Source organism: Rattus norvegicus, chromosome 6 (assembly GCF_036323735.1).
Source record: "Rattus norvegicus strain BN/NHsdMcwi chromosome 6, GRCr8, whole genome shotgun sequence".
In the NCBI taxonomy this organism is placed as follows: Eukaryota; Metazoa; Chordata; class Mammalia; order Rodentia; family Muridae; genus Rattus; species Rattus norvegicus.
Genome location: NC_086024.1, coordinates 54257118 through 54283373, shown reverse-complemented (window position 1 = coordinate 54283373; position 26256 = coordinate 54257118). Strand labels below are relative to the sequence as shown.

Sequence of the window (26256 nt, the reverse complement as noted above, 5' to 3'; positions counted from 1 at the left end):
ACTACCCAATGGAAAAGCGGAACCTTAGAGTGGCAGTTCTTCAGACCAATTAAAGACGAAAACGGTGGACGAAGGCTCAGCCCCCGGGGGCTCCAGGGGAGGGGGAAGACGAAGCTTGAAAGACTTGGTAATGGCGACGGGTTTGGTAAGTAGGAAAGTTTCGGCTGAGAAGTAAACGCGGCGGTGGTAGTCGTGGCGCGCACCAGGGAGGTGGGCGGCCGTCGGGGAGCGCGCAGGCAAGCTGCTGGCGACGCTGTCGCGACCGACGGCCGGCGTCCTGACTCTGTGTGGTCGCTGGGTTTCGGAGGGGTGGGGGTGGGTAAGGGAGGGGCTGGAGCATCGGGGCCGGGCAGCAGCCGCTCGAGCGGTGACCCTTGGGACGCTGGGCACTGTATTCCCTGCGGGGAGCCCGCCGTCCGGGCCTCCCGGGAGCTTTCCGGGCTGGACGGCCGCGGCGCTCAGGATTCGGAGCGGTGGGGGTGGCGGAGCTCCGGACTCGGTCGCGCTCGCGGTGGGGGCTGGCGGGGAAGGGGCCGGGGCAGGGGAGGGGCCTGGCGTTCCGGAGGGCTCCGGAAAGTTTGACTCGCCACTCCCAGCTGCGGGGCCGAGGGGCGGATGCCGGCCGCGAGCCCGAGCGGGCTGGGGGCTCCAGTGAGGCGAAGCTGCCTCTGGGGCCCGGGCCGGGCGGGGGAGCTCGCGGAGCCGTCGGGCCCGGGGCTCATTGTTACGCAGTTCGAATGAATGGGCTCCGAGGCGCCTGCGCGGTGGGGCTGCGCCAAGGGGGAAAAACAAGCCTGGCGTCCAGGCTGTGGTCACATGATGGGGGGAGGGGAGGAGGCGATGAATGGCGAAAGAGGTGGGGGTGGACTTGGCCAGCTCCGAGAGGCGCTGCTCTGCCTGACCCGGCGACGAGGCCCGCGGGCGAGGCCAGGCTCCTCCCTCTGCAGGCAGATTTAAACAAAACAAAAAGGAGTTGGGGCGAAGCCGGGTTCTGTAGCCTCGCTCTAGCGGGCTGCGGACGCTGAGCGCTCGAGTCAACTCTCTGGGACTTCTCAGTTGGAGTCGGGTTGAAAACACTGACAGCTGGGCGGGACACGGTTCCGGGCACTATGTACCTGCTGCTGGGACTCTGTAGAGCTTAAGGGAGCTTTATCCTCTGGGAGAGGGGCTTTAGGATGAGTTACGGTTTAAGAATTAGAATGATTTTAACAATGTAAATACTTAAGTAGGCTTACTACAGCAGTGATTTCCAGCTGTGGTTTTGTGTTTTGGTTCCGGTGTTTCACCTCTCCCTTTAATCCCAGCGTTGTCAAACTTCAGAGTATTGGGAGAAATTGAGTTACATTAAAGAAAAGAAAAGACAAGTTTTTGCGTTACCTTAGGCTTTTGAAGAAGAAATGGATATTTAAACATTCCTTCAACTTGACTAGTAAATTTCAGAATCATTTTAAATTTCATTTTATATTGTAGCTCCCAGCTTAGTTTTATAAACCTAGTTGCCTTTTCCTCAGAAAGCTCTTTACTCATTTCCCTGACTTAAATAAAAGGACGCTTTCTTAGTGTTTCTGTCATAACTTCTCAGTTGTACTTGCACGGCAGTTTGTCCACTCGCAAACAGTATACCATTAGATTGTGTCTGCTGTATTTTATCTGTAGAATCTTACTCTCCCGGTGTCCAGGGAAGCAGGCATATGGCATGAACTTAGATTCTGGGCCTGAAGGCTCTTTGTGTGCATCACAGTCTGGTCTGTGTGTCTGTGTGCGGGTTGGAAATAAAGATGTCAGTGCTCTCACAAGTTATCTTAAGTTGTTCCCTATTAACAAAACTATGTTTTGTGCGTTTTAAATTTCACATTAGTACAAGAAGGGGAAAACAAATCCCTAAAGGGACAAATACCTGTATATCCACATAATTAAGGGAATTTGAAACATTTTAATAATAACTGCCCAAAGTCAGTAATTTTTCCTATTTTGATCCGCATTTACTTTACTCCCAGTCATAATTTATATTACATTTTTATTATGGAAGTTAGAAACTTTTTTAGCCATACCTGTCTATATTGAGCACTTGGGAGTACAAGCAAAAGAGTGGGTCATGACCTTGGCCACACACTGAGTTCCAGATCAGCAGTGCTACTTGAAAAAAAGTGAAATTTAAAGATTCCCAACTGTTGGGGCAATGTTTTTACAGTTTTGCGTGTGTGTGTGTGTGTGTGTGTGTGTGTGTGTGTGTGTGTGTGTTAAGACAGATGGCATAGACTGCCTGTCCTGAAGATTCTGAGGTCTCAGCCAGGCTGTCTGTGAATTCCTGTTAGTCCTCCAACCCTAGCTATCATTGAGAATACAAAGTCATTAATGCAGCCCTAGATGCTCCCTTGCTTATTTGGGGTTTTGTTTTTTAGACAGGGTATCATCTCTCTGCAGCCCTAGGTGACCTGTAACTCACTCTGTAGACCAGGCTGGGCCAGAGTTCATAGTGATCTTCCTGCCTCTGCTTCTCCAGTGCTAAGGTTAAGTTTGCCACCATGTCTGAACAAAAAAGGAAAAAAGGCTGTGTCACGGGTTGTTGTAAGAATGTTTATGACATTGTTTAGGATTATAATTAAGTTTAGGAAAATAGTTTTCATATTAACTTTAGATGATTTCAAGTTCTTATAAAATGACTTCAAGATTGATTTACTTTTTATTTTATGTGTGTGAGTGTTTTTGCCTTCTTGTCTGTCTCTACAGTACATGCCTGCAGTACCCAGGGAGACCAGAAGAGGTAGTGGGAGCTACCGACTGAAACTGAAGCTAACAGACCATAGTTAGCTGATATTGGTGCTAGGAGTTGAACTGGAGCCCTTGAAAGAGATTTGACTATCCCTTGAATCTTGAGAATGACTTGCCTTAAATATTGCTTGACTTGACAGACTGTTCATGGAAAGCTACGTCTCTATTAGTGATTCATGCTGACTGAACATGAAAATAATGTTCTTAGAAATGTGATTTGTAATGCTCAGCAAAGGAGGATGTGAGATGTATCTTAACAATTTTGAGGAGTGGATAGGTTTTAGTTTTCTTGACAAATAAAGAAATAGGTATCAGTGGTTAGACTGTTCCAAAGCACAGAGGTGGTACTAAGCAGTAAGTGGTAAGCTATAGTGGTGTAGTTCACCAAACCCACGATGTGGCTTCTTGTTTTCATACTCAGTGCATGCTAGAGTAGCAGAAACACTTGTTAGAGAAGAGACATTTAAAATATGTGAAGGTATTCTAAAAGAATTGCAGTAAAGTCTTCTGATTGCTTTTGATATGGAAAGTTGACTGTAATATATAGTTACTTAATGTTTTATTAAATATTAAGTGATATTTGATGGATTTAGTGCCTTTTGTAGCTTGTTTTTGTAACTCATTTTGAGTACTTAAGTTCCTCTTGTCAGAGTTATATATTTATGGTACATTGCCTTGTCTTTACCTCCTCTATGAAAACAATTTAAACAAATAGTGTGGATGGCATATGGAAGTCCATGGAGGTTCAAGAGGGCCTTTCACAAAGTTGGTAAGGATCACTGAACAGAGGTAGGAATCTAGAAAACAAACTTTTTGTGTGTTTGTTTTTTAGACAGAGTTTGTCTGTGGAGCCCTGATAATGTTAATGGAACTCACTCTGTAGACCAGGCTGTCCTTGAACGCAGAGACCCGCCTGCCTCTGCCAGGACCACCACCACCCCCCTGGCCTAGAAACTCTTGAAAGCTAGAGTCTTTAACATATTTTGAGCTAAATGTTTATTTAATTTTTTTCTCCTCATTTCTTTAGAAGAAAAATGGTCCCATTCAGTGGTCAGAGCCCTGCATTCCTCATTCATAATGTTCACAAGGCTGTTTACAGTAACTGAGGTGTAAGGAAGTATGTATCAGTGCGCTGGAGGCAGGCAGGCAGGCAGGCAGGCAGGCAGGAGGCAGGCAGGCAGGAGACAGGCAGGCAGGCAGGCAGGCAGGCAGGCAGGCAGGCAGGCAGGCAGGAGACAGGCAGGCAGGAGACAGGCAGGCAGGCAGGCAGGCAGGAGACAGGCAGGCAGGCAGGCAGGCAGGCAGGCAGGCAGGCAGGCAGGCAGGAGACAGGCAGGCAGGCAGGCAGGCAGGCAGGCAGGCAGGCAGGAGACAGGCAGGAGACAGGCAGGCAGGCAGGCAGGCAGGCAGGCAGGCAGGAGACAGGCAGGCAGGCAGGCAGGCAGGCAGCAGGCAGGCAGGCAGGCAGGCAGGAGACAGGCAGGCAGGCAGGCAGGCAGGCAGGCAGGCAGGCAGGCAGGCAGGAGGCAGGCAGGCAGGCAGGCAGGAGACAGGCAGGCAGGCAGGCAGGCGGCAGGCAGGCAGGCAGGCAGGCAGGCAGGCAGGCAGGCAGGCAGGCAGGCAGGCAGGCAGGCAGGCAGGCGTTGAAGAGCCACTTTCTCTGTTATCTTGTGTTCTCTCTTAAGAGATTGTGGATACTCTCTTCTGAAAGGTTATAACAAAACATTACATTTTGAATATTTGAACACATTTTGAATATTTGAACATGGAATTTTAAGTACAACTAGAGGTACTTAAACTTAGGTACAAGGCAAATCCTGCTGCTTGTTCTAATACCAGAGTAGTGTATACAGCATGAATGAACAATAGGGTTAGCCCTCGCAGGAGGTGTTGAGGACTGAGTTTGTTTATCAGAACGCTATCACCTCTGGGACTGTTGTCGAAGAAAGATTAAAGTGGTGTGTCTTTATATTTTCTGAGGGCTTGCTTTCCACAACGTGGATTGAAGGAAGACACAGACCAACAGTTGTGTTTTCATTCTTACACTGGCCCTGTGAGACAAGTAGCAGTATGACTTTGAAGATAAATTACTGGTCACAGATTATACAACCAGAAGAGTAAAACATGAGCTCTTTGTCTTCAAGTTTAGACTTTCTTTTCCTGTATAGGAAATAAAAACATTAAAAATCAAAACTTTATAGATAAAACAAAGCAATGACCTAAAACATACAAAATTAAAAACCTTTACTTTAGCAAAACCTACGCCAAAACCAGATTCACCATAAATAGTGGGAAGTGCCTATGTCCAAAAACTGTACGTATTCACTTGGCCTAATTGTAGATAGTTCTGCTTTAAAATTAAAGTTAGGGGTCCACCCCCCACACAGTTATGTTGTGGAAATATAGGTAGGGCAAGTGCTGGAATTCTAAGTTGTTATATTGTATATGATGAATGTCAGCACTGCAGCCTGTTGGTTGGGAGAGGGGAAGACCTAGTTGGGAAGAATGACAAAACCAAAGCTCACTCTCTGCAGGGGGAGAGAAACCAGACAGCTTCAGGCGGGATCCTGTGACTGAACGTGACAGTGAAGTGGGGGTCTCCAGGTTTCTGTAAGATAAGTTAAATCTGTGTGATCCAAACCGAGTATTAGCTGTTTGAGAGAACTTGGAAAGAATGACTAGTTTCTGTGTCTTAGGAGTTACTAGGTAAGGAGTCTGTATTGTTTCGACCGTGCCTTTTATAAGAGCTTGCAAAGGACCTGGAAGCAGTTGGCTTAGGCAGAAATTGACGATGAGTGCTCTTTAAAAGACAACAAAACAAAACCAGCATGTGGTACACACCTTGTCTTTTCACATAGTGCTGTGATGTGATTTGTACAGATTGAAAGAAGCTGTTTGTAGTTTCACTTACATCAGATCTCCGGTCCATGTCTGGTAATTGTTAATAACGCCAACCATTCCACATTGAAGATGTAATTTGTGTTAGTATTTGAAATGAGTTTTTATGACAACCATTGAAGTATGTACTTTTTAATTTTACAAACAAGGCAAGATACTAAAATGGATTGTTCAGAGCATTTAGCCTATTACAAACCTGGCTTTTAGTCCATACCCTTGTCTCTCTCATTGCCTTCCATTAGGATTAGGACTTACTGTACCTCACTTTACAGCTTTAGTATCTGTCCATGAGCACAGGGCTCAAGGCCTTCCTACTTCCTGGTGATACTGGTTTCCCTGTCTGAAGCACTTACCAGGTCTGCTTGCTGATTTTCTTGTTGGGACTCCTACCTTTTCTCCATTGACAGCTAAGCCTCATTCTGTACTAAAGCTTGTTCCCCTAAAGCCTAGGTGCCTGGGTTCTGGTTCACTTCACTGTTGGAGCTATTGCAGTACCTCGTGTCTTGTGCTGAGGACTGAACCCTAGTCAGACACAACCAGCAGGTTGTCTCCATGGGATCTACATTACCCCTGCTCGTTAACCGTCTTTTTTTTTTTTTTTTTTTTTTTAAATTTCAGCAATTCTTAGCTCAGCACACTTGGGTTTTTGAAAACCATTAAAAACTGCTAAACAGGGTTTTGGTACAAACAAATCATTTCCTCAGGAGGTAGGACTTGGGTATCATTTGTTTTTAGCATCTGTGTGACTCTGTGTTGCAGAGAGTTGAGTGAGAATCACTGACTGAATTTGCTCAGTGTTTCTCGGATTGGGTAAAGAGATACAGAAAGCATGACTTAATAGTTGAGAAGTCACATTTAATCTGGCCATAACATTTATGGGAAATTACATCCCAACAGTGTTGGTGTAACTGTGGGCTAACACTGATGAATTAGAATGTTGTAGTAATCAGTAACAAAACAAAAACATTTTTTAAAATACTTCAGACTTTGAGGTGTAGTCGTAAGCACCTAAGAGATAGATAGAGAGCATGCCCCGTCTCTGTTCCAAGGTACGGTTGGCTTGTCGGATTTTCCAGGAAGAAGCTTCCCAAACAAGAGAGCTGTATGGTCATTTTCAGTGACTAGCGTCATTTAGGACATTAACAGCCCCCACAACATGTCTTTTTCACTGTACAATCTTGGGCTTAAAAACTTATATTTTAAAACTTTTTCATTCACTTTAAGGACTATTCAGATAAAGTAGGGCATGTTTTATAGCCCTGAATTTGTTACTGACTTAGCCACAAGTTCAGTTACTTGGTTCGTAAAATAAACTAAACTAATCAAAAGCCATATTTACTTCTGTCTAAGCATCTTTCTGCCACACTGTAACATGTCTTAACAGTGCCCAGGGTAAGGGTCATTTGTTAAAACACTAATTCCTATCATATAGCAAGGTGCGCTGTGGGGTCACAGGACAGCTTCTTGGAGTTGGTTGTCTCCTCCCACTGTGCCTTTCAAGAATTACTATTTTGAGGGAAAGAACTACAGATTGTTGAAAAATCAAGATTTGGTTTGTGTTTCTTATAATTTCCAAAAATAAAATTTGGAGTAGGGCCTGAGGAGTGAGTGTCCCCGTGCTGTGACTCCAGGTGGTATGGTAGATACTAATACAGGTGTCAAGGCTGAGAGTGTGACAGAGACAGTCACATCCGGACTCCGCTGAGGAGTGGTGTGTTAATCTGTACTGCCTTGTGATGACTGGGCCAAGGTTTTCAACAAAGAATCTCCATAAAGGAAGTTAGCTGGGAATTAAAGCTGAAATTTATCTCCAATGTGACTCAAATTTTCTTTCTTTGGAAGAAAAGGAATTTTTAGTGGCACTGGTTTTGATTTGAAGGTAGTTTTAGTAATTTTTTAGCTAAATTTACTATAGTTTTTTCTTTAATGCAACTTTCTGGAAATAATAGTTAATATAGAATGCACCTCCCTCCTTTTTTTTTTTTTTTTTTTTTTTTTTTTGGGAGACATGGCTTCTCTGTAGCCCTAGCTGTTCTGGAGTTTTGTAGACCAGGCTGGCCTCAGAGATCCACCTGCCTCTTTTCCTGAATGTTGAGACAAAAGGTGTATGCTACCTTGCCTGGCTTAGAATGACATACCTTTTTTTTTTCATGGCTAAGTCCCAAATCTGAAGAAAATTTAAAAGCATTTTAATTTATTATTATTATTATTTTTTTTTTTTGGTTCTTTTTTTTTGGTTCTTTTTTTTCGGAGCTGGGGACTGAACCCAGGGCCTTGCGCTTCCTAGGCAAGCGCTCTACCACTGAGCTAAATCCCCAACCCCAGCATTTTAATTTCTTATAAGAAGTATAATATACTATTGTAAGATTCAGAAACTCTTAAATGTTCATAGAATATAATTTTAAGTATGTTAAAATTGCTCAGTTTCACAATATGAGGAAACAAAAACAAGACTTTAAAAGTAGAAGAATTGGATTATTCCTTGGGGTTTGTTGGTTGGTTGGTTTTTTTGTTTTTGTTTTTTTCTTTTTTTCCCTTTCCTTTTTAAAGACAGGGTCTCACTATACATGGTTGGCCTGGAATTTATTAAGTTAAGCATACTGACCTTGAACTCAGAAATCTGCCTGCCTCTTCCCATTGAGTTTTGGAATTAAAGGTGTGTGTCACTACCCCCAGATCCTTGAGCCTTTTTTCCTTCAGGGAAGTTGGTTGGGCTTAATTTTCTTTTGATTTCTGAAATATGAATTGTTAGTCCTAGTACTTGTATATGAAGAGTTACTAGTTCAGAAAAATGAAAGCATGTATAATTCTGTTAACTATAAGGGGGAAAGATTCTGAATTAACAATGTTAATCCTATGAGATTTGTGTATGGTTCAGTTTGAGCACAGTTGTGCAGTTTTCCTGGAGGAGTTGACAAAATAAAGTGGCAGTGTGTGGTTAATTTGAATCATAGTGCTGACCTACTGACTGACTTTATATTCGCACTGTGCAGATCACATGACACTGTCTTTTCATTTCCAGTCGGAGCACCATAATATGGTGTGGGAAGTGAAGACGAACCAGAGGCCTCATGCAGTACAGAGACTCCTGCTGGTGATGGACGAGAGAGCTACAGGAGTGAGTGACTCATTGGAGTTGCTGCAGTGTAATGAGAATGTGCCGTCCTCTCCAGGATACAACTCCTGTGATGAGCACATGGAGCTTGGTAAGCAAAATGAAGTTATTTAAAATTCTCACTTAGACTCAGATTAATTGTCTGCCTAAAAAAAGTATGTAAAGAGCTTGTGTAATCGGGCTTTTTAACCCTCTTTCTCTTTTACTGTGTGTGTGTGTAGGTGTAGCATGTGCACACATATCCATACACTGCCCACATGTGAATGCTGTGGAGTCAGGGGTTTGTATTGGATCTTCCTCTGTCACTGTCCACCGTTTGTTCACTCAGTGACCTTAAGAGCTCACCAGCTGAGACTGGCTAGCTAGCAAGATCCCCCAGAGTGCTCTTACTTCACCACCCCACTCCCTTCAGTTGCAGACAGACAGGTCTTGTCCTGCTGTCTAGTTTTTGTGCGAGTGGTAAAGCTCCAAACTCGAGTCCTATTGCTGTTCCGCATCAAGGAGGAAGTCTGAAAAAGTCTGAGGAGGAATACTGAAAACACTGTGAGCTACCTGGGTACTCACAACAGATTTAAAATTTGTTGAAGTAAATAGTTTTATTTTGTGTATCAAGAGCAAACTATTCCATGCTCCCACCTTCTTAGTGAGCTCTCATGACTGCTATGGAAATGATGGTACCCATCAAATCGGAGGATCAGACATTGGTAGTGATTATTTCTGATGCGCTACTCCAGAGAGATGTCAGTAGTGTGTCTAGGTTTACTGAGGAATGATTTGAGTTGAATTGCTTGTACATTACTGTTCTAGAGTAGAGTTAATGAGGGCCTTTGGCTTGCCCAGTTTTTCACCACCCTTTGTAGTTGCCTTAAACGTTCGTAGAAACTGAGAGGGTGTGGCAGTTGACTACTTTGACTTTACAAATAATGGTGGTACTTTGTGGTTGGAATTTGGAGGTCCTAAAGGTGTCAGGACATACTGTATAACTTTAAATACCTTATATTTTCTGGATCCTTATATGTTTTGAGTAGTGGTTACTATTGATCAAGGAGCAATGCTTTTGGCAATGGTTGGTTGTGCATTGTTCTATCAAATGCCCAGAGGAAATCAGGCCAGGGAGTTTGCCCCACCTATCCACCCGGGCTTCATTTAAAAAGTAGTTTATTTTCTGAATCTGGAAACGTTTGTTTCATAATGAAGAAAGGATGCATTTTAAGGCAGGGTGTTGACAGTGAGGTAAGGGAAACAGTTACAGGGGCCTGGAGATTGGCCTTTTGAATGTAGTTGGTGTGCTTTATTACTCCTTTTTTCAATGAAGTGGATACTGTATAGTCGGGACTAAGAATGAGTGGATAGCCTGAGTTACTACTTTTTACTAAGATACTTTAGTTTTAGGGTCTACTCTAGAATGGCTTATGTGGATACTTAGTTGAGCAGGAAAGGTTTGGGGATGTTCGAGGTTTTTTGGTTTTTTTTTGTTTTTTTTCCTGTTGTATTCACTGTCCTGTGGAAAGAAAACATTATAGACTGGCGTCATTAAAAACATGTGGTAATGGGCTGGAGAGATGGCTCAGCGGTTAAGAGCACCCGACAGCTCTTCCAGAGGTTATGAGTTCAATTCCCAGCAACCACATGGTGGCTCACAACCATCTGTAAAGAGATCCGATGCCCTCTTCTGGTGTATCTGAAGACAGCTACAGTGTGTACTTATATATAATAAATAAATAAATCTTAAAAAAAAAAAAAACATGTGGTAAGAATGTAATTGTTGTGGGGAGGGCGGTAATGGGGGGGATGGGGAGGGGAACACTCATATAGAAGGGGGAGGGGGAGGGGTTAGGGGGATAAATAAAAAAACATGTGGTAAAGCATGGTCACTACTACATAGCATAAAGCAAAATCATTAATGTTCACAGAGAGATAGTACAGAACATTTTTATTCTAGAACACACAGCTGAAAAGATTATTTGAGATTAGATTCCACTTTTCCAGTAGAAGATCCAAAGGAGGTGATAGCACAACTTTATGAAGAATTTTTTCTTTTTTCTTTTTTTTTTTTCTGGAGCTGGGGACTGAACCCAGGGCCTTGCGCTTGCTAGGCAAGTGCTCTACCACTGAGCTAAATCCCCAACCCCAAGAATTTTCTTTCAATGGTAATATTTGTAATTTTAAAAGTTTTTCTTTTTTATTTTATCTTACGTGTTTTGCCTAAATATGTCTGTGAACATATTTGCCTAAATATGTTCTTGGTGCCTACAGAAACCACAGGAGGGTATTAGATCTGGGCCTGAAATACAGACCGATCTTACCCTTCATGCAGATGCTTGGAATTGAACCTGGTCCTCTCTGGAAGAGCTGCTGGTTCTCTTAACTGCTGAGTCATCTCCCCAGCCCTTAGAAGAGTTTTTCCTGACTTGAATATTTAAGGGACCCTGCAGATCTGTAGAGCATGTGGATGTGTGTGAGGGCTTTTTCTAGGGGATTCCTGTTACTTTTGTTGGTTTGTTTGGTTTTGTTTTTTGTATTTTCTTGTTTTGAGGCAGGGTCTCTGTTATGTAGCTCTGGTTGTCCTAACTATGCAGACAAGGCTGGCCTGGATCTCAGAGATCCACCTACCTCTGCGTCTTGAGTATTGGTATTAAAAAGCTATGCTACCATTTTGTGAGTGGCAGTGAACAAGCACGCACTACCATGAAGGCGTCGGGCATGCTTCGGGAGTACAAGGTGGTGGGGTGCTGCTTGCCAACCCCAAAATGCCACACACTGCCACTGTGCCGAATGCGAATCTTTGCGCCCAACCATGTGCTGGCCAAGTCCCGCTTCTGGTACTTTGTGTCACAGCTGAAGAAGATGAAGAAGTCATCCAGGGAAATTGTGTCTTGCGGGCAGGTGTTTGAGAAGTCACCCCTGCGTGTGAAGAACTTCAGCATCTGGCTGCGCTATGACTCCAGCAGTGGCACTCACAGCCTGTACTGAGAGTACCAGACCTGAGCATTGCCGGCTCAGCCACACAGTGCTACTGAGACATGGGTGCCCGACACCGTGCCCGTGCGCACTCCATCCAGGTCATGACGGTGGAAGAGAGTGCAGCTGTCAGCAGTTCCACGACTCCAAGATCAAATTCCCGTTGCCCCACCATGTGTTGTGGCGCCAGCACAAACCACACTTCACCACCAAGAGGCCAAACACCTTCTAGACACAGAGACCTACTGAATAAAAGCTTCAGACTGTCAAAACAAAACAAACAAAAAAAAAGCCGATACTACCGTGCCTGGTTTTTTAAAGTCCAGTGAGATTCCTCCCCCCTCCCCATAGCAGCTTTAAAGAATTTCACTATTTTGGGTAGTTTCCTAATGTTTCCTTCGAAGAGCTAGGTTCTGTGATCTACCTTTGGGGCTAGTACACTGGGGAAGAGAGCACTAAATAGAACTGGATTGGGAATACCATCTTTTGCAGTTTTGATCTAGGGTCTTACTGTGTTGTCAGGCTGGCATTGAACCACAATTTTTCTGTATCAGCTTCTTAAATACTGGCTTACAGGCCCGCATAAGCAGGCCCAGCTAAATAAAATAACTGAAAAAAGACTTAACAGAATCCAATTTCGTTGCTTCTTTGTTGTTTTGAGTCAGGGTCTTGTATGCTACAAACTTGGAGCCTGTCAGTGTGAACCTCCAAATACTGGAGTTTTAAGCATGTATCATGATACCTAACTTAACAAAAAGTAGCTGTGTATCAAGTGGTCCTACTGATACCTGATGACACGATCTCTGGACTCACTGCCAGGAGAACCTTCAGTACTGCAGTTACTTATTTAAACAGGTCAGTAAAGGCTGTACACACAACCGCATGTGTACATCAGATGCCCCGTCCTTCCTTAGTCTGTTCATGTAGGAGCATAGCACTGGGAAATAGACTATTCCCACATGAGGTATAGAAAACAAACTGAACCTTGTGTTTAGGTGCTGACCGCTTGTAATTACATGGTTCAGGCAGTGAGTCATTGCTGTATTCACTTCCATTGTGTTTATATCACAGGCTTCCTAGATCCTCATGGACAGGCATTACTTAAATTGAAAAATTTTTATGTCAACAAATTACTGATTTAAATTTAAATTAAATATGTGTATTCCTAACTGAAGTTACTGTATTATTTACTGTAATATTTTTAAAAAATAATCTTGGGCTTATTTCCAGATGACCTTCCTGAACTTCAGGCTGTTCAAAGTGACCCTACCCAATCTGCCATATACCAGCTCAGTTCAGATGTATCTCATCAAGAATATCCAAGACCATCTTGGAGCCAGAATACCTCAGACATACCGGAAAATACTCACCGTGAAGATGAGGTGGACTGGCTAACAGAGTTAGCAAATATTGCCACTAGTCCACAAAGTCCACTAATGCAGTGCTCATTTTATAACAGGTAGGAACATTGATTATGCTTGCATTTCAAATGTGTGTCATTGGGGCCAGCAAGATAGCTCATTGGATAAAGGAGCTTGCACTAAGCCTGAAGGAACAGACCTGCAAGTTGTCCTGTGATTTCATGCATGCTGCCGTGGCTATGCACACACACAGAAATGAAAAAGAAATTTCAACTTAATTTCAAAAAGTTACTGTTTTGAAATCTCTCAATTTTACAGTAATGGCAGTAGCTATTTAATGGATGATTACTTTAATATTTAAAGTCACCGGAACTAGGATGTTTATAATGATTAAAGATGATTTCACTGTTTTGAAAATCAAATAATACTATGAGAAAAATAGCATGAAATATTTGTGTTTAAAAGTCAAATAAATTAAGTGTACAGGATATATTTTTATAAACTTTTAGAAATAATTCTATTTGTTTTAAGAACCATAGTTAAACATTGTATTTTAAACTTTTATCAACTGTGCATTGCTTCATTCTGTTCTATAGTTATTTTCCCAATGTGTGTGTAACCTTGTTTATCTTTGCTAATTCTAAGGTTTGCTAATCTTAAAGTAGGAGTGGTTAAGAGCATGTTTAGAGAACCCAACCCAGGTTTGAGTCGTAGCAGCGACATGGCAGTTTACAACCGCCCTCTGTTAACTGCAGTTCCAGGGGATCTGGTGCCCCTTCTGACCTGCTTGGGCACCTTGCATGCACATGGTGCACTGACTAACAGACATTTAGCAAAGCCCTCATATACATAATGGAAATAAATCTAAAAGTTGAAAAGACCTTAAAGTAGACTCCTACTTATAAAATCACTTAATATAGCTAGACCAAAGGTCAAGAAAATGGCTTAATCTGCAGTGAAACTATGGAAAGTCTCGGTTTGCTTAGGTCTTCCTAGGGAGACCTAAGATATCATTTTACTAAATACGATGGCTTGGAGACATACCCCCATTCTCCCGCTGTTGGAAGAATTAGATTAGTGTATGCTAGTCAAGTAGGAGGCACCCTGGGCTTTGGTATTGGTCCCCAGTTGTACAGTGCTGTGCTACAGCATGATACAAATATGAAAGCCGAGGCATCTTGCATCCTGTTAAGGTATGCTTGGTCTGTTTTGCAGGAGATTGGTCTTGATAGAGCAGTTCAGTTCAGTGCTATATAACCTTCCCTAGGAAAGAAACTTTATCTTTCAGAGTATCATCTTCACATTGAAGTTACAGTTTATAGAAAGGCTGAGGCAGAGCTCTATAGAAGAGTGTTTACCGAGCATGTGCAGGATAAAAACCTGAGTTTTCTCTGTAGTACTGCAGAGAAAGGGAGTAGGGGAGGCTCATGGGAAGTAAGTAAACCAACAAGAGCGTGGTTATAAATGCAGAGAGATGGGAAAGGTCTGTTGCTCTGGGGATGCAGTTTTAGCCTTGGAGGTGTTTTCAGTGCTGCTCACCAGAGTTGCCCTGCTCTCTTCCCTGTTTGCATCATTGTTAGTGATCTGTGCGAGTACTTATGGGTGTTAACTGAGTTACTGAGGGTTGGTGTCAAGGGCTCTGAACTTAGTGTGCTCTTGGGATCCATCTGTGCTTGAAAGAGCACTGCTCAGTGGAGACTTTGCCAAGGAAAGGAAGGAGAAGGTGTGGAAGTGATCCATGTGGGAACGTGGCTGGGCTGTCTGTATGTTCCCGTGTAGTTGCTTTTCAACACGTTTGTATTAGAACACACAAAAAAGTGTCTCCTTACAAAGATTGAAGGCAGGCTGTTTTCTATTAGGAGTTTACTAAGGCACTTCCTGTTTGCCCAGGACACATGGCTGGACAGTTTAGCACTGTTGAGTTTGCGGAGTGTAAGAAATAAATGGGTATTTACTTCATAATAATATGCTATTTCTCTGTACTGGAATAAAAGAGATGGGAACCAGGTGTGGTTCCCTTAGGGCAGGAGAATCCCAAGTTCCTTGCCACTTTGAATTTTTAATAAGTTAAAGAAAATGTGATGAATCTGCAGTAAGAAAGAGCACTTGAGCATATACCAGTGAGTGTGTATTGAGGGGGTTAATGACAAGTTCAAGAGGCTGTCTTCACTATGCCTCATATGTAACAGCATTGGCATTATGTTGCTTTCAAGAGAAAAAGATGTTCTTTACGGACCTACCTACACTGATAGTAAAAACCGCTTTATTTTAGATCATCTCCTGTACACATCATAGCTACTAGCAAAAGTTTACATTCCTATGCACGCCCACCACCAGTGTCCTCTGCAAAGAGCGGACCAGCCTTCCCTCATGACCACTGGAAGGAAGAAACACCAGTAAGACATGAAAGGGTGAGTTTATTCATGAAGTCAGGCTTCTACAAAGTTTATATAATGGTTGAAAACATTATCTTTCCCCCATCTAAGAAATTCTTTTGAAGAACATACAGATGGACAAAATATTTCATTGTTTATTAATTGTACGTGTTTGATTCTGTATTTCTATTTTTAGGAAATGACAGTATTTAAAACTTCAAAACATCCTTCAGTATTGAAAGCTTACTTTCCTTAAGCTTACAATTAAGTAACATTTGAAAGCTTGAGTTTAGAAGAGGTATTAAAAGATCTTTAAAAAAAAATAACAAAACAGAAGTTTCTGTTTTCTCTCTACAGGCAAACAGTGAGTCAGAGTCAGGAATTTTCTGCATGTCCTCCCTGTCAGATGATGATGATCTGGGCTGGTGCAATTCCTGGCCATCAACCGTTTGGCATTGCTTTCTCAAAGGTGAAGGAAGACTTGTGTTTTGCAGCTGCCTTGGGTAGCACACTGAGCATGTTGGCTGACCCTTCTTTCTAATTCCACTTCAGGCACACGACTGTGCTTCCATAAGGAAAGCAAAAAGGAGTGGCAAGATGTTGAAGACTTTGCTAGAGCCGCCAGCTGTGATGAGGAGGAGATCCAAATGGGCACTCACAAGGTTCATTTAAAATCCTTCTAAGAATTTCACACTGATCAACCTTACGGTTAATCTAGAGGAACCCTCTACTTGGATTCCTGTTTAAGTGGACCTTGCACTCTGTGTGAACACTCACTGCCTAGTGAGGTGGATAGAACCATGACTGTATCACTTCCCAGTTATGCTTCTAAGATGGGTGGTTGGTGTTATGTGCAGTTTCATGCTTTAAACGCTCTTATTCTAGAAAACTAAGTGGCTTTAAAGACAAATAGTGCTCCAGTCACTAGGGCTGTGAGGAGGAAGACATCACACTGCCAGCAATCGGCAAAGGACAGAACTAGGGTACTGCTGCTGTGCAAACTAAGGGAAGACAGAGGGTGTCTCCTTAGTCTATCTTAGAATTAGTCTTTGTTTATTAAATCTCATATTACTTATGTTTGGGTTAAAATGCATATTCCGGTCTGACATATATTCTGTGGTCATTTATGTGTGTGTTTCTTTACTACTTGGTTGAAAGTACTTTAAAGCTGGAGATACTGACTAAATTTACCTTTTCTAATCAAGACATATTGGGAGTTTCACTGTGTGTTGAATTGAACATTTCCAGTTTATTTAGTCCACGCATATGCTTTCAGGGCTATGGGTCTGATGGTCTAAAGTTGTTATCCCATGAAGAGAGTGTGTCATTCGGTGAGTCTGTACTGAAGTTGACATTTGATCCTGGTACAGTAGAAGATGGCTTGCTTACTGTGGAGTGCAAGCTGGACCACCCTTTCTATGTTAAAAATAAAGGTAGGGCTTCAATTGAATTTATACAAACTTTACTGTTATTTTCATGTGTGTGCATGTTTTGCCTGCATGGATATCAGATCCTTTGGTACTTAAGTTAACAACTGGCCGTGAACTGCCAACTGAACCCCAGATTTCTTGAAGACTAGCCAGTGCTCTTAACTGCTGAGCCATCTTTGGCCCTGAGTTTATAAGAACTTTAAAGAAAACTTATTAATTTTGTTAAGAAAAATACTGAGAATTTATTTCAAACTAAATAAAATTCAGTAGATGTTTCTAATCATACTTGTTTAAGTGTCTTGGCCCGCGTGTATGAGATGTCATTTCTGCAGCATACTGTAACCTCTCAGGCATAAGGTGCGGAGTGGTGGACTGGGTAGTCATGTTTTGTTTATATTTACCGAGTAGGCTCTGAAACCAGAGTTGCTCTTAGAGCTTTATCACGGAATGCTGTGTTAGCCATAATTTAGTGACTCACAGTTTACTACTTAATTGTGTTTGCAGACGTTTAAAGTGGTTATTATCTGATAGAGGTTTATAAATACCAAATTAAACTAGTTGTGGGGACTTTTGAAATAGAGTGCTTAGTTTAGTTAGTAATGGTTTTATTTGAAAGTGAGAGACTTGATGTGTCAGACTTAAGTAGACTTGTTCTTTTCTAAAGGCGCTTTGTGTCATGCTCACCTTTATCTGTGGTCTCACTCTAGGCTGGTCATCATTTTATCCAAGCTTGACTGTGGTACAGCACGGCATTCCATGCTGTGAGATTCATATTGGTGACGTATGTCTACCTCCTGGACACCCTGATGCCATTAATTTCGATGATTCAGGTGTTTTTGATACATTTAAAAGGTAAGGATGCATTTCTTTCCTATTAATGTTTATTCCTTAGTGATTTCTGAGTCATAACGTTTAAAGGGTGGAAGAATTTAAAAGGGATTGGAGAATTGGCCCACTTGCAATCTGAGATTGCGCATCCCCAGAACCCTTCGATTTCGAGGTGGGTGTACTAGCCTGCCTGTGATTCCAGCAGTGGGAGCAAGGGCCCTGAGAAGCAAGCTGGTAGCTAGTCCGGTTGAGAGACAGTAGAGAGCAACTGAGAAAGTCTTCTTTACCCACTCAGCCGTCTTGTTGGCTTAAGAAGTAAATTCTTGTAAATGAGTATAAAATTATGTAAATAACTTCGTAACTGAATTGTTCCCAGGCCATATCAGTATTGCTAAGCTAGATTTTACTAGGCAGACTCATGAGACATAAGTGCAGTTTATGTCATTGGATAAAACTTTATTTTTATTTAAAGGGAAAAGGGGAAATTGTTTTTCTAAGATAACAAGCTCTCATTTCCGATTCTTAGTGTTGCTGTCACTAAGTGGGTGCAGGCTAACCCATCCGGAGGACCTTGGCCCTTAGTGTCGTGGACTGTGGAGTAGCTGGGCTGTGGCAGCAGGACCCCTCTTCTGCACTAGTTAGTTTACTCATGAGTGGAGAGGTGTAAAAATTGTATCTTGTCACATACTCTGTAGGGTTAATCGATGTAATTTAAATACTTTTGGTCTGTCTGTTTGCTGATCAACAAGCCCTGGGCCTGGTAGGAGCATGAGCTCCAGAGCAGGGCTGCCTGCCTGCACATAGCTGACTGCACTAAGGGCAGCTGTGAAGCTTAGGTAGAGTAAATTAGCTTTTCTATAGTTTTTTTTTTTTTTTTAACTTTTAAAACAAAGAGTGTTTTAGATAGTGATTAATTTAAAAAGACTAAAATGAGTTAATACATGTGACTTGATGAATAGGCTCTACGTTACTGTAGAGCCTGCTTTTAAGAGTAATGATGAAGCAGGTAGAAGATAGCTCAGGGATGAGAGCGCTTCAGAGGACCCAGGTTCTGTTCTAAGCACCCATATTGGGCAGCTCACAACTGTGTAAGTGCAGCCCGATGGCCTCTGGCCTCCCTAGGATCTGTGTGGACCTGCCAGACACAGTTAGGAGTAGTAACTAAATCTTCAGAGGAGAACATACACATGGACGGTGTTTAAGGACCAGCAGGACTAGGATAAAGGTGGTCCCATGGTGAGAGCAGGTGCTTACAGAGAGGGCACAGCAAGACATTTAAGCTATCTACGGATAGAGTCACTGCTTTAGCTCCTTAGGCCTGGGTACAGGTACTGAGTTTGTGAAACCACATTAATTTGTATCTTCAAAGAAGTAGATGACAGATTTCTGCCACTAGATGGTGGAATTTTCAAATTTTAGTAACTAGTTTACTAAAGTCTATTGGTATTTTACTAGATTTCGGGCTTATCTTAAGCTTATCGTTAGCTTAGAAAGTTTAAGGACATACCAGTTTTTTTGTTTGTTTGTTTGTTTGTTTTGTTTTTTAAGATTTATTTATTTATTATATATAAGTACACTGTAGCTGCCTTCAGACACCAGAAGAGGGCATCAGAAGAAGGCTGTGAGCCACCGTGTGGTTGCTGGGATTTGAACTCAGGACCTCTAGACGAGCAGTCAGTACTCTTATCCACTGAGCCGTCTCTCAGCCCCAGGACATATCAGTTCTAAGCATTGATCATGTGACAACTTAGAACTATGTCATCTGATACCTTTAGAGACGACAGCATGAAGCTGATAAGCAGCAGGAATCACTTTCACTGTGAGCAGTTAATGGTGGGACCTGCTGTGTTCATTCAGCATCTGAGTTTTCAGAGACTTTCTGATCTCCTGTTTCACATTATTTCTATTTTGATGTTATACCAGAATTTCTGTTTTAGAGAAAGTTTAGAATAAAAGCCAAGTAAGATGTTTTGTGTTGAGAAGAAAATACAGTCAGAAGGATTCTTTTGGGGTGCATCTTTAGGACATGGCCTGTATTAGTTATGGTTTTCAGCTAATATTTTAATTAATATGGTGATTATGCTTGATTACTTTTGAGTTTGTCCATTGGGATTAAGAAGGTACTGGGATGTGGGTGAGGAAATGGCTCTGGATCCAGGCACTCACTGTCTGGATGAACAGCACTGTATATTTTGGCTGTCCTGTTTCTTAAAGGGGTCAATGGACCCCCCAACTCCAGACTTGTTGAAGAACAGGACTATGCCTAGTTTGTTTGGTGCTTTGGTGCTTATGCAAATTGAACTTGTATAACAGGATGTGGCCTTTACTGATGTGGGTGCGTTCAGATACTAACTGTACAGAGGTGGATTTTTACATATTACAGCTTTTGTATCTATACAAATTCTCAAATTGCTGTGTTTTAAGTTAGCACATTCAACAGCCACTTTTGGAAACAAGGTCTTATCTTAGCCTAAGTTGGCCTTCAACCTTCTGTGTTGCTCTGTGTAGAGATCCATCTGCCTGAGCGTCCTAAATGCTAGGAGTCCTGGGCTGAATGGCTGCTGCCCTCTTCTAGCTGGCTCTTGTCATTGTGACTCTAGAAGAGGGAAGAGTGTATGGTCTGTAGGAGTCAGCTGGTTATGACTCCTTTTGCGGGGCTTGCAGGTTAGCTTTTTAAAAGAATGTTTTCAGTTACAAAGATGAGGCTTCCTTCTAAGTGTAGTGGAGAAGCTGTTAGAGTAGTGCTGGTAATGGTGTGTCAGGTAAGAGGCAGGGACATTTTCAATCATGTGATAGGCTTTTAAATGTCTGTTTTAGATACTTTATGGCTGCAATATAACTTTGCCTGTTAATTTTCTAGCTATGACTTCACACCTATGGACTCTTCCGCAGTCTACGTTTTGAGTAGTATGGCTCGCCAGCGCCGCGCATCTTTGTCTTGTGGAGGACCTGGTACTGGTCAAGAGTTTGCAGGATCTGAATTCAGTAAAAGCTGTGGTTCACCAGGATCATCACAGCTCTCCTCTAGTTCTTTATACACTAAAGCTGTCAAAAGCCACAGCTCAGGGACTGTGAGTGCCACTTCTCCTAATAAGTGCAAAAGACCAATGAATGCCTTCATGCTTTTTGCCAAAAAATACAGAGTTGAATATACTCAGATGTATCCAGGGAAAGATAACAGGTAAATAGTAATGCCTACAATTCCTGACTTGTCCTTACAAAAAGAAATCTCTTCAGTAGCTGTGGGTGATTTCTTTCCATTTTTTTTTTTACATTGACTTTTTATATATTGCTTTTATAATACATAGATTATACAGAGTTCCTTAGTGAAAAGAGGCTCCTTTTGAAAACAGTAAGTTTAATTTACCTGATAGAAGATAGGTACATTTCTTGGGTCAGATTTGGTACATTTTGTATATGAGCCTCACTGTGGGGCATTGCAGTTTATATAAGATTTGTCAAAACTTAGCCAGTAGAACGTCAGTCCTGTTGCTGTAGCCCTTACCTATTTCAGCCTCTGTTACTGAGTTCAGTCTTCCACTTCACGTGCTAAAGGTACCTTCTTGCAATCTTAATAATTTTCTGAGAATCAAAATTACCATTTCATTTGTCCTTGGGCTCACACGTAAGAATGCTATACAATAACTGAATTTTCAGTTCAGGTTGTAATATCTTAAAGAAGGTAATTTTTTTTAAACTTGCTTTTCTGTGCATTGGTGCCTTGCCTGCATGTTTGTCCACGTAGGGTGTCAGATCTTGGCGAACCAGACAGTGTGAGCTACTATGTGGGTACCAGAATATGAACTCAGGTGCTTTGGAAGAGCAGAGCAGTCCGTGCTCTTAACTGCTGCGCCATCTCTGTAGCCCCTTGAAGAATAAAATTCTAAATACCATCCTACAGTTTAGAAAGAAGCTTTGCATCCCAAGTGCATCTTTAAAAGTCAATGTATTTGTACAGAATGGCCGTGTCCTAGTACTTGGTTATTTCTTTAGAACTGGAATTGAGAGTAGCCTGGGCTCAACAGTGAGACCTGTAATTTTTCTCTTTTTTAATTTGCATTAGAATAGTAGTCTCTGGTCAGGAAGGTATTATAGTTTAGCAGAAGACATACTTCTAAAATTTAAAAGCATTTTAAGAATGACTTAAGCCCACAACCCCTCACCCCACTTCAGGTGGTGGTGACTTGGAGACTTCCTGGCAGATGTGGCATGTGTTTCTCTTTTCACACCTGTCTGGTATTTGTTTATTAAATATGTCCTCTGACATCTAGAAATGGTACTCATTAAAAAGACTTTCTAGGGCTGGAGAGATGGCTCAGCGGTTAAGAGCACTCACTGCTCTTCCAGAGGTCCTAAGTTCAATTCCCAGCAACCACATGGTGGCTCACAGCCATCTGTAATGGGATCTGATGCCCTCTTCTAGAGTGTCTGAGGACAGCTACAGTGTGCTACATACACAAACTAATAAATCTTTTAAAAAAAATCTTGATTCATGTTTGTTTTTTTTTTTTTTTTTTTTAAAAAAGACATTCTAAACACTGGAGTGCCAATAGGACTCTGGATTTACTTTAATTTTGGAGGACAGGACTCTCCTAGAAGTAGATGCCTCGTTTCCACTTAATTGTTTCTCTGTTTTAGGATCTACTTATCAAAGATAGCTCCATATGACTCAGAATTCTTTTTTTTTTTTTTTTTTTGGTTCTTTTTTTCAGAGCTGGGGACCGAACCCAGGGCCTTGCGCTTCCTAGGCAAGCGCTCTACCACTGAGCTAAATCCCCAACCCCTTTTTGTTTTTTTTAAAAGATTTATTCATTTATCTTATGCATGAGTACACTGTAACTGTCTTCAGAAACAGCAGAAGAGGGCATCGGATCCCATGTGGTTGCTTCTCGGGACCTCTGGAAGAGCAGTCAGTGCTCTTAACCACTGAGCCATCTCTCCAGCCCATGACTCAGAATTCTTAACTGTCCTGTGCATTTGTATTGTTTCTAGTGAGTGACACGTTAGTCATCTAACAGGAAATGATGTCAAATGGACCCTTTTCTAAATTCACTAAAAAAAAAAGGTTTTGGATTTGGAAATTGTTTTCCTAATACAGATGTAGCTCTTTGTTCCATGCATAAGGAAGTTCTCGGTTGGGGCAGAATGCACACTTAGTGAGCTGTTAGGCTAGTTGGCGTATACATTAGTCAGTTTGGAACTTGTGAGGGGAAGGAGTATGGACTTTAGACTTTATCATAGTGCACCTCACACTGTCCACCATGTTTAACCTAAGAAAACATCAAGCACACATCAGCATCCCATGCAAAACATCCTAACTCTGGGGGCTGAGACTGGTATGTGTCTGTTTCCTGTGCTTCATATGGCAGCTATGTCAGCCATTGTACATGGTCTTAAACCAGAAACCTATGTAAGTTGTTTTTAATAAAATACAGCACATTCAGGTGCTTTGATGTGTTGGGCGTCACAAGACAGATACACGTAATGCACGTTAGTTGTGGCCACTGTGTCCCACACCTTTATCAGTAAGTACAGAGATTGCAGTTATCTCAGGAGTCTGGTGTGTGGCACCATGTCTCTGCTAAGGACAAGTGGAAGGAAAGTGATTTCTGTCTGTATATTCTGAACGTGTATTAATAATGTATGTTAATAATTTTGGTATCTGAATGACTAGGAAAGTTTCAAGTTTGCACAGTGATGTGTCCTTTCCTACCCTTTTGGATTTAATCCATTATTTCATGTGTTGTACAAATCTGACCTAACGTGTACTTTAAAGAAGTCTTTAGACATAAACTCTAAGGCAAAGACAGTCTTTCTTACCTGGTGCATAGCACGGGGGTAAAGCTTTTATTCTCCCGGGCAGTTGAGTACCTGTGCACAACACTTGGATGTTGAATGCCTCTTGCTGCTGACTCTGTCTAGGTGTCCTTTGGAGAAGGCTGATTGTCTGGCAGTTTTGGATGTTTCAGAACAACTGTAAATACTGTCATGTTCCACCAAGATTCTGATAAATGGGTACATATGGCAGGGTTTTATTGAAATGACCCTGAGAGTCTTGATCTCCCTCCCCCCCCCTTTTTTTTTACATTTCTGCCTGAAGTAGCAACAGTTGCTGTACATTTTATGACAATTTACATTATGTAAATATTTACTTTGCAGAGCCATAAGTGTGATCCTTGGTGACAGGTGGAAAAAAATGAAGAACGAGGAAAGGAGGATGTATACATTAGAAGCAAAGGCTTTGGCTGAAGAACAAAAGCGTTTAAATCCCGACTGCTGGAAAAGGAAAAGAACCAATTCAGTAAGTGTTAGCAGTCTGCCCTGATGGGATGCTGTGTGTCCTTGTGCCCGTGATGACGTGTCAAAGCCTTAAAATACAATCTCACCACCATTATACGTCCATCCTAATAATGGAGTTTGCCTTTCTATCATCAGGAACCACTTGTGTAGGACTGCAAGCTAGCTGAAGAATGTCCCAGTGCTGAGGAAGGTTTAAAGTATACTACTTCTAATATTAACCAAAGATGGACACCATTAACTCATTACAGTAGACAGTCTAAGTTTTGGTGGCTTAAGTAACATCCATGCAGACTTCTGCTCCTGGCAGAAAAGACTGGGTTAAGAATCTGAGTGAGTAGGAAGGATGGGAAAGAAGTTTCAGTGCTGTCTTGGTTGGTAGACCCCATTCCTAGAATCATTCTTTACATGACTAGCATCCTTTATGTGCAGGGTTTAGATTATGTAGCACAAAATACATGATAGAAAAAAGAAATGATTTGAACAGTTAACAGGAAGAAGGCTTATTAAGGGTGTTTTAGCCAATCCTATATAATTTATAGGTTAAATGGCTTAAGGATTTATTTTAAAATAGTAGTCAGCCACCCAAAGTAGTTGAACTATAATATAGAAATTTGTTTTGTGCTTTTTTTGCTGTATGTGTGTGTGTGAGTCAAGATTTCATGTAGTCTCAAACTTGCTTTTGTACGCAAGGATGACCTTCAACTTTGATCCCTCTGCTTCCAACCCCTTAATTCAGGAATTAGAGGCTGGTAATACAACCCTCAAGTTCTGTGGATGCGTACGTGTTTGCGTGAGTGCAGCCATGTACATTAAAGTCACAGGACAAGCTTAAGCGTTGGTCTTGCCTCCTCTTGCTTTGGGCATACAATTTTAGTTAGTGAACCCAAGGCTTTATGCATGGAAGGCATACTTTATCTCCGGAGTCACATACCCATTCCTCACAAATTCTCTAATGTTGGGCACTTCATTTGGGACATTACCACGTTTCTGTGCATGCTGGTCTCATTTGTTTACATTTTCCAGATACTCAAGCCATGAACCATTAGTACACAGTAAATTCATAAATGTCCAAGCTTAGTGAACAGGGTCACTGCACAGGGTTTTGTAAGCATTCACTGCTTTGTTTCCACAGGGCTCTCAACAGCACTAAACCTGATGCTTCTGTCTGTAAGTCTGTACCTGCATCAGTACTGACTCTGTACCTGCATAAGGACTGACTCTGGACGGAAAAGCTTGGAAGACCTTGGTCTCACCATTTGTCCTACATTTGTGTGACCATAAAATGCTGGGAGCATTGAGTTTTGTAATGATTTAATGGGTGAGGAGGATCTGCTTTCTCCATTAGAGCATTAAGTAAGCTAAAACTATCAACATTGTAAACCAAATTGCCTTATTTTCCTTCCAAACTTCATATATGTCTATCAGGTAATATAGGCTTGAAAATTGATATCCTGTGGTGCTAAAGTACAGTAGAAAGAGAGATGTGTATACATGTCTTATTTTAAATTGTACGAAGGGGAATTTAAAAATATGTAACTGCTGTTTATACATCAGCTCCTTACTGCTTATTAATCTGTATTGTACCCACGATATCAGGAATGAAGCAGAAGCTGGCCTTTCCATGAATAGCCACCACATGGCCCAGTGTCTCTGCCAAACACAGTTGCTTCTAGTCTGGCCAGTGCCAAGAGACAACCTAACATGGCAGGTGGATGGTGTCATTGTCTCAGCTGAGAGCCACCTGCTTCAGATACCATGGGCGTGTGCTGAGTGGATGCACCAGGGGGCAGCACAGCTCCATGATTCCCAGTGGGGCCCAAGCCAGGCTAAGGTGCAGTCAGTTAGCATTGGGACAGTCATTGTAATGGTGCTGTTATCAGTTGAAACCATGCTCCCTGTCTCCTCAGCCACATCCCCTCCGTCTCTGCTGTCATCTTCTCTGTGGTGGGGCAGACTTTGCACTTACTGCAGTGCAACACTTGCACTTTACCCCTCCGGCTTCTACAGTAGAGCAAGTCCTTCGGCAGCCCTGCTGCTTTCGCTCTGCGCTACAATCATGGCTTCTCATGTTACTTACCAAGTGGTATTTTTGGTTAGGAATCACAGCTGTAAAGTTGATTTCAGTTCATTACACTTCTTAAACATATTGCCCCTCAATTTTGCACACTATATTCTTGTATATTATTTCAAATAAAATGAAAAAAGTCTATTTCTGA

The 26256-nt window shown here is 42.1% G+C and overlaps 2 protein-coding genes and 1 pseudogene across 3 annotated transcripts in view; 2 read left to right on the top strand and 1 right to left on the bottom strand.

Moving 5' to 3' along the window:
- Hbp1 (HMG-box transcription factor 1) lies at positions 1 to 26256 on the top strand. 2 transcript variants are annotated; one of them, NM_013221.2, is made up of 11 exons: positions 115 to 145; positions 8693 to 8876; positions 12977 to 13205; positions 15380 to 15518; positions 15840 to 15951; positions 16035 to 16144; positions 16759 to 16915; positions 17620 to 17764; positions 20601 to 20921; positions 23900 to 24041; positions 25173 to 26256. In NM_013221.2, exons 1-11 carry the CDS (start codon positions 131 to 133, stop codon positions 25188 to 25190), a joined length of 1572 nt encoding a protein of 523 aa, NP_037353.2. In that variant the 5' UTR covers positions 115 to 130; the 3' UTR covers positions 25191 to 26256. The 2 variants fall into 2 exon arrangements, with proteins under 2 accessions (XP_063117642.1, NP_037353.2); XM_063261572.1 differs by having other exon boundaries at positions 1 to 145; positions 23900 to 26249.
- On the top strand, positions 10615 to 12965 carry LOC134479361 (large ribosomal subunit protein eL20-like; annotated as a pseudogene).
- Positions 15505 to 26256, bottom strand: part of Cog5 (component of oligomeric golgi complex 5) — a 297903-nt gene continuing 287151 nt past the window's right edge. The window contains exon 22 of the mRNA XM_039078121.2: positions 15505 to 23744. Coding sequence (XP_038934049.1) covers positions 23588 to 23744 — 157 coding nt within the window. The 3' untranslated portion in view covers positions 15505 to 23587. The remainder of the gene's footprint in view (positions 23745 to 26256) is intronic.

What these genes read in the sequence shown, in the direction of transcription:
- Hbp1 (XM_063261572.1), top strand. An exon ending in TGATGAGCACATGGAGCTTG is followed by an intron (nt 8,877 to 12,976) that starts GTAAGCAAAATG and finishes GCTTATTTCCAG; the next exon opens with ATGACCTTCCTGAACTTCAG. An exon ending in CAGTGCTCATTTTATAACAG is followed by an intron (nt 13,206 to 15,379) that starts GTAGGAACATTG and finishes GCTTTATTTTAG; the next exon opens with ATCATCTCCTGTACACATCA.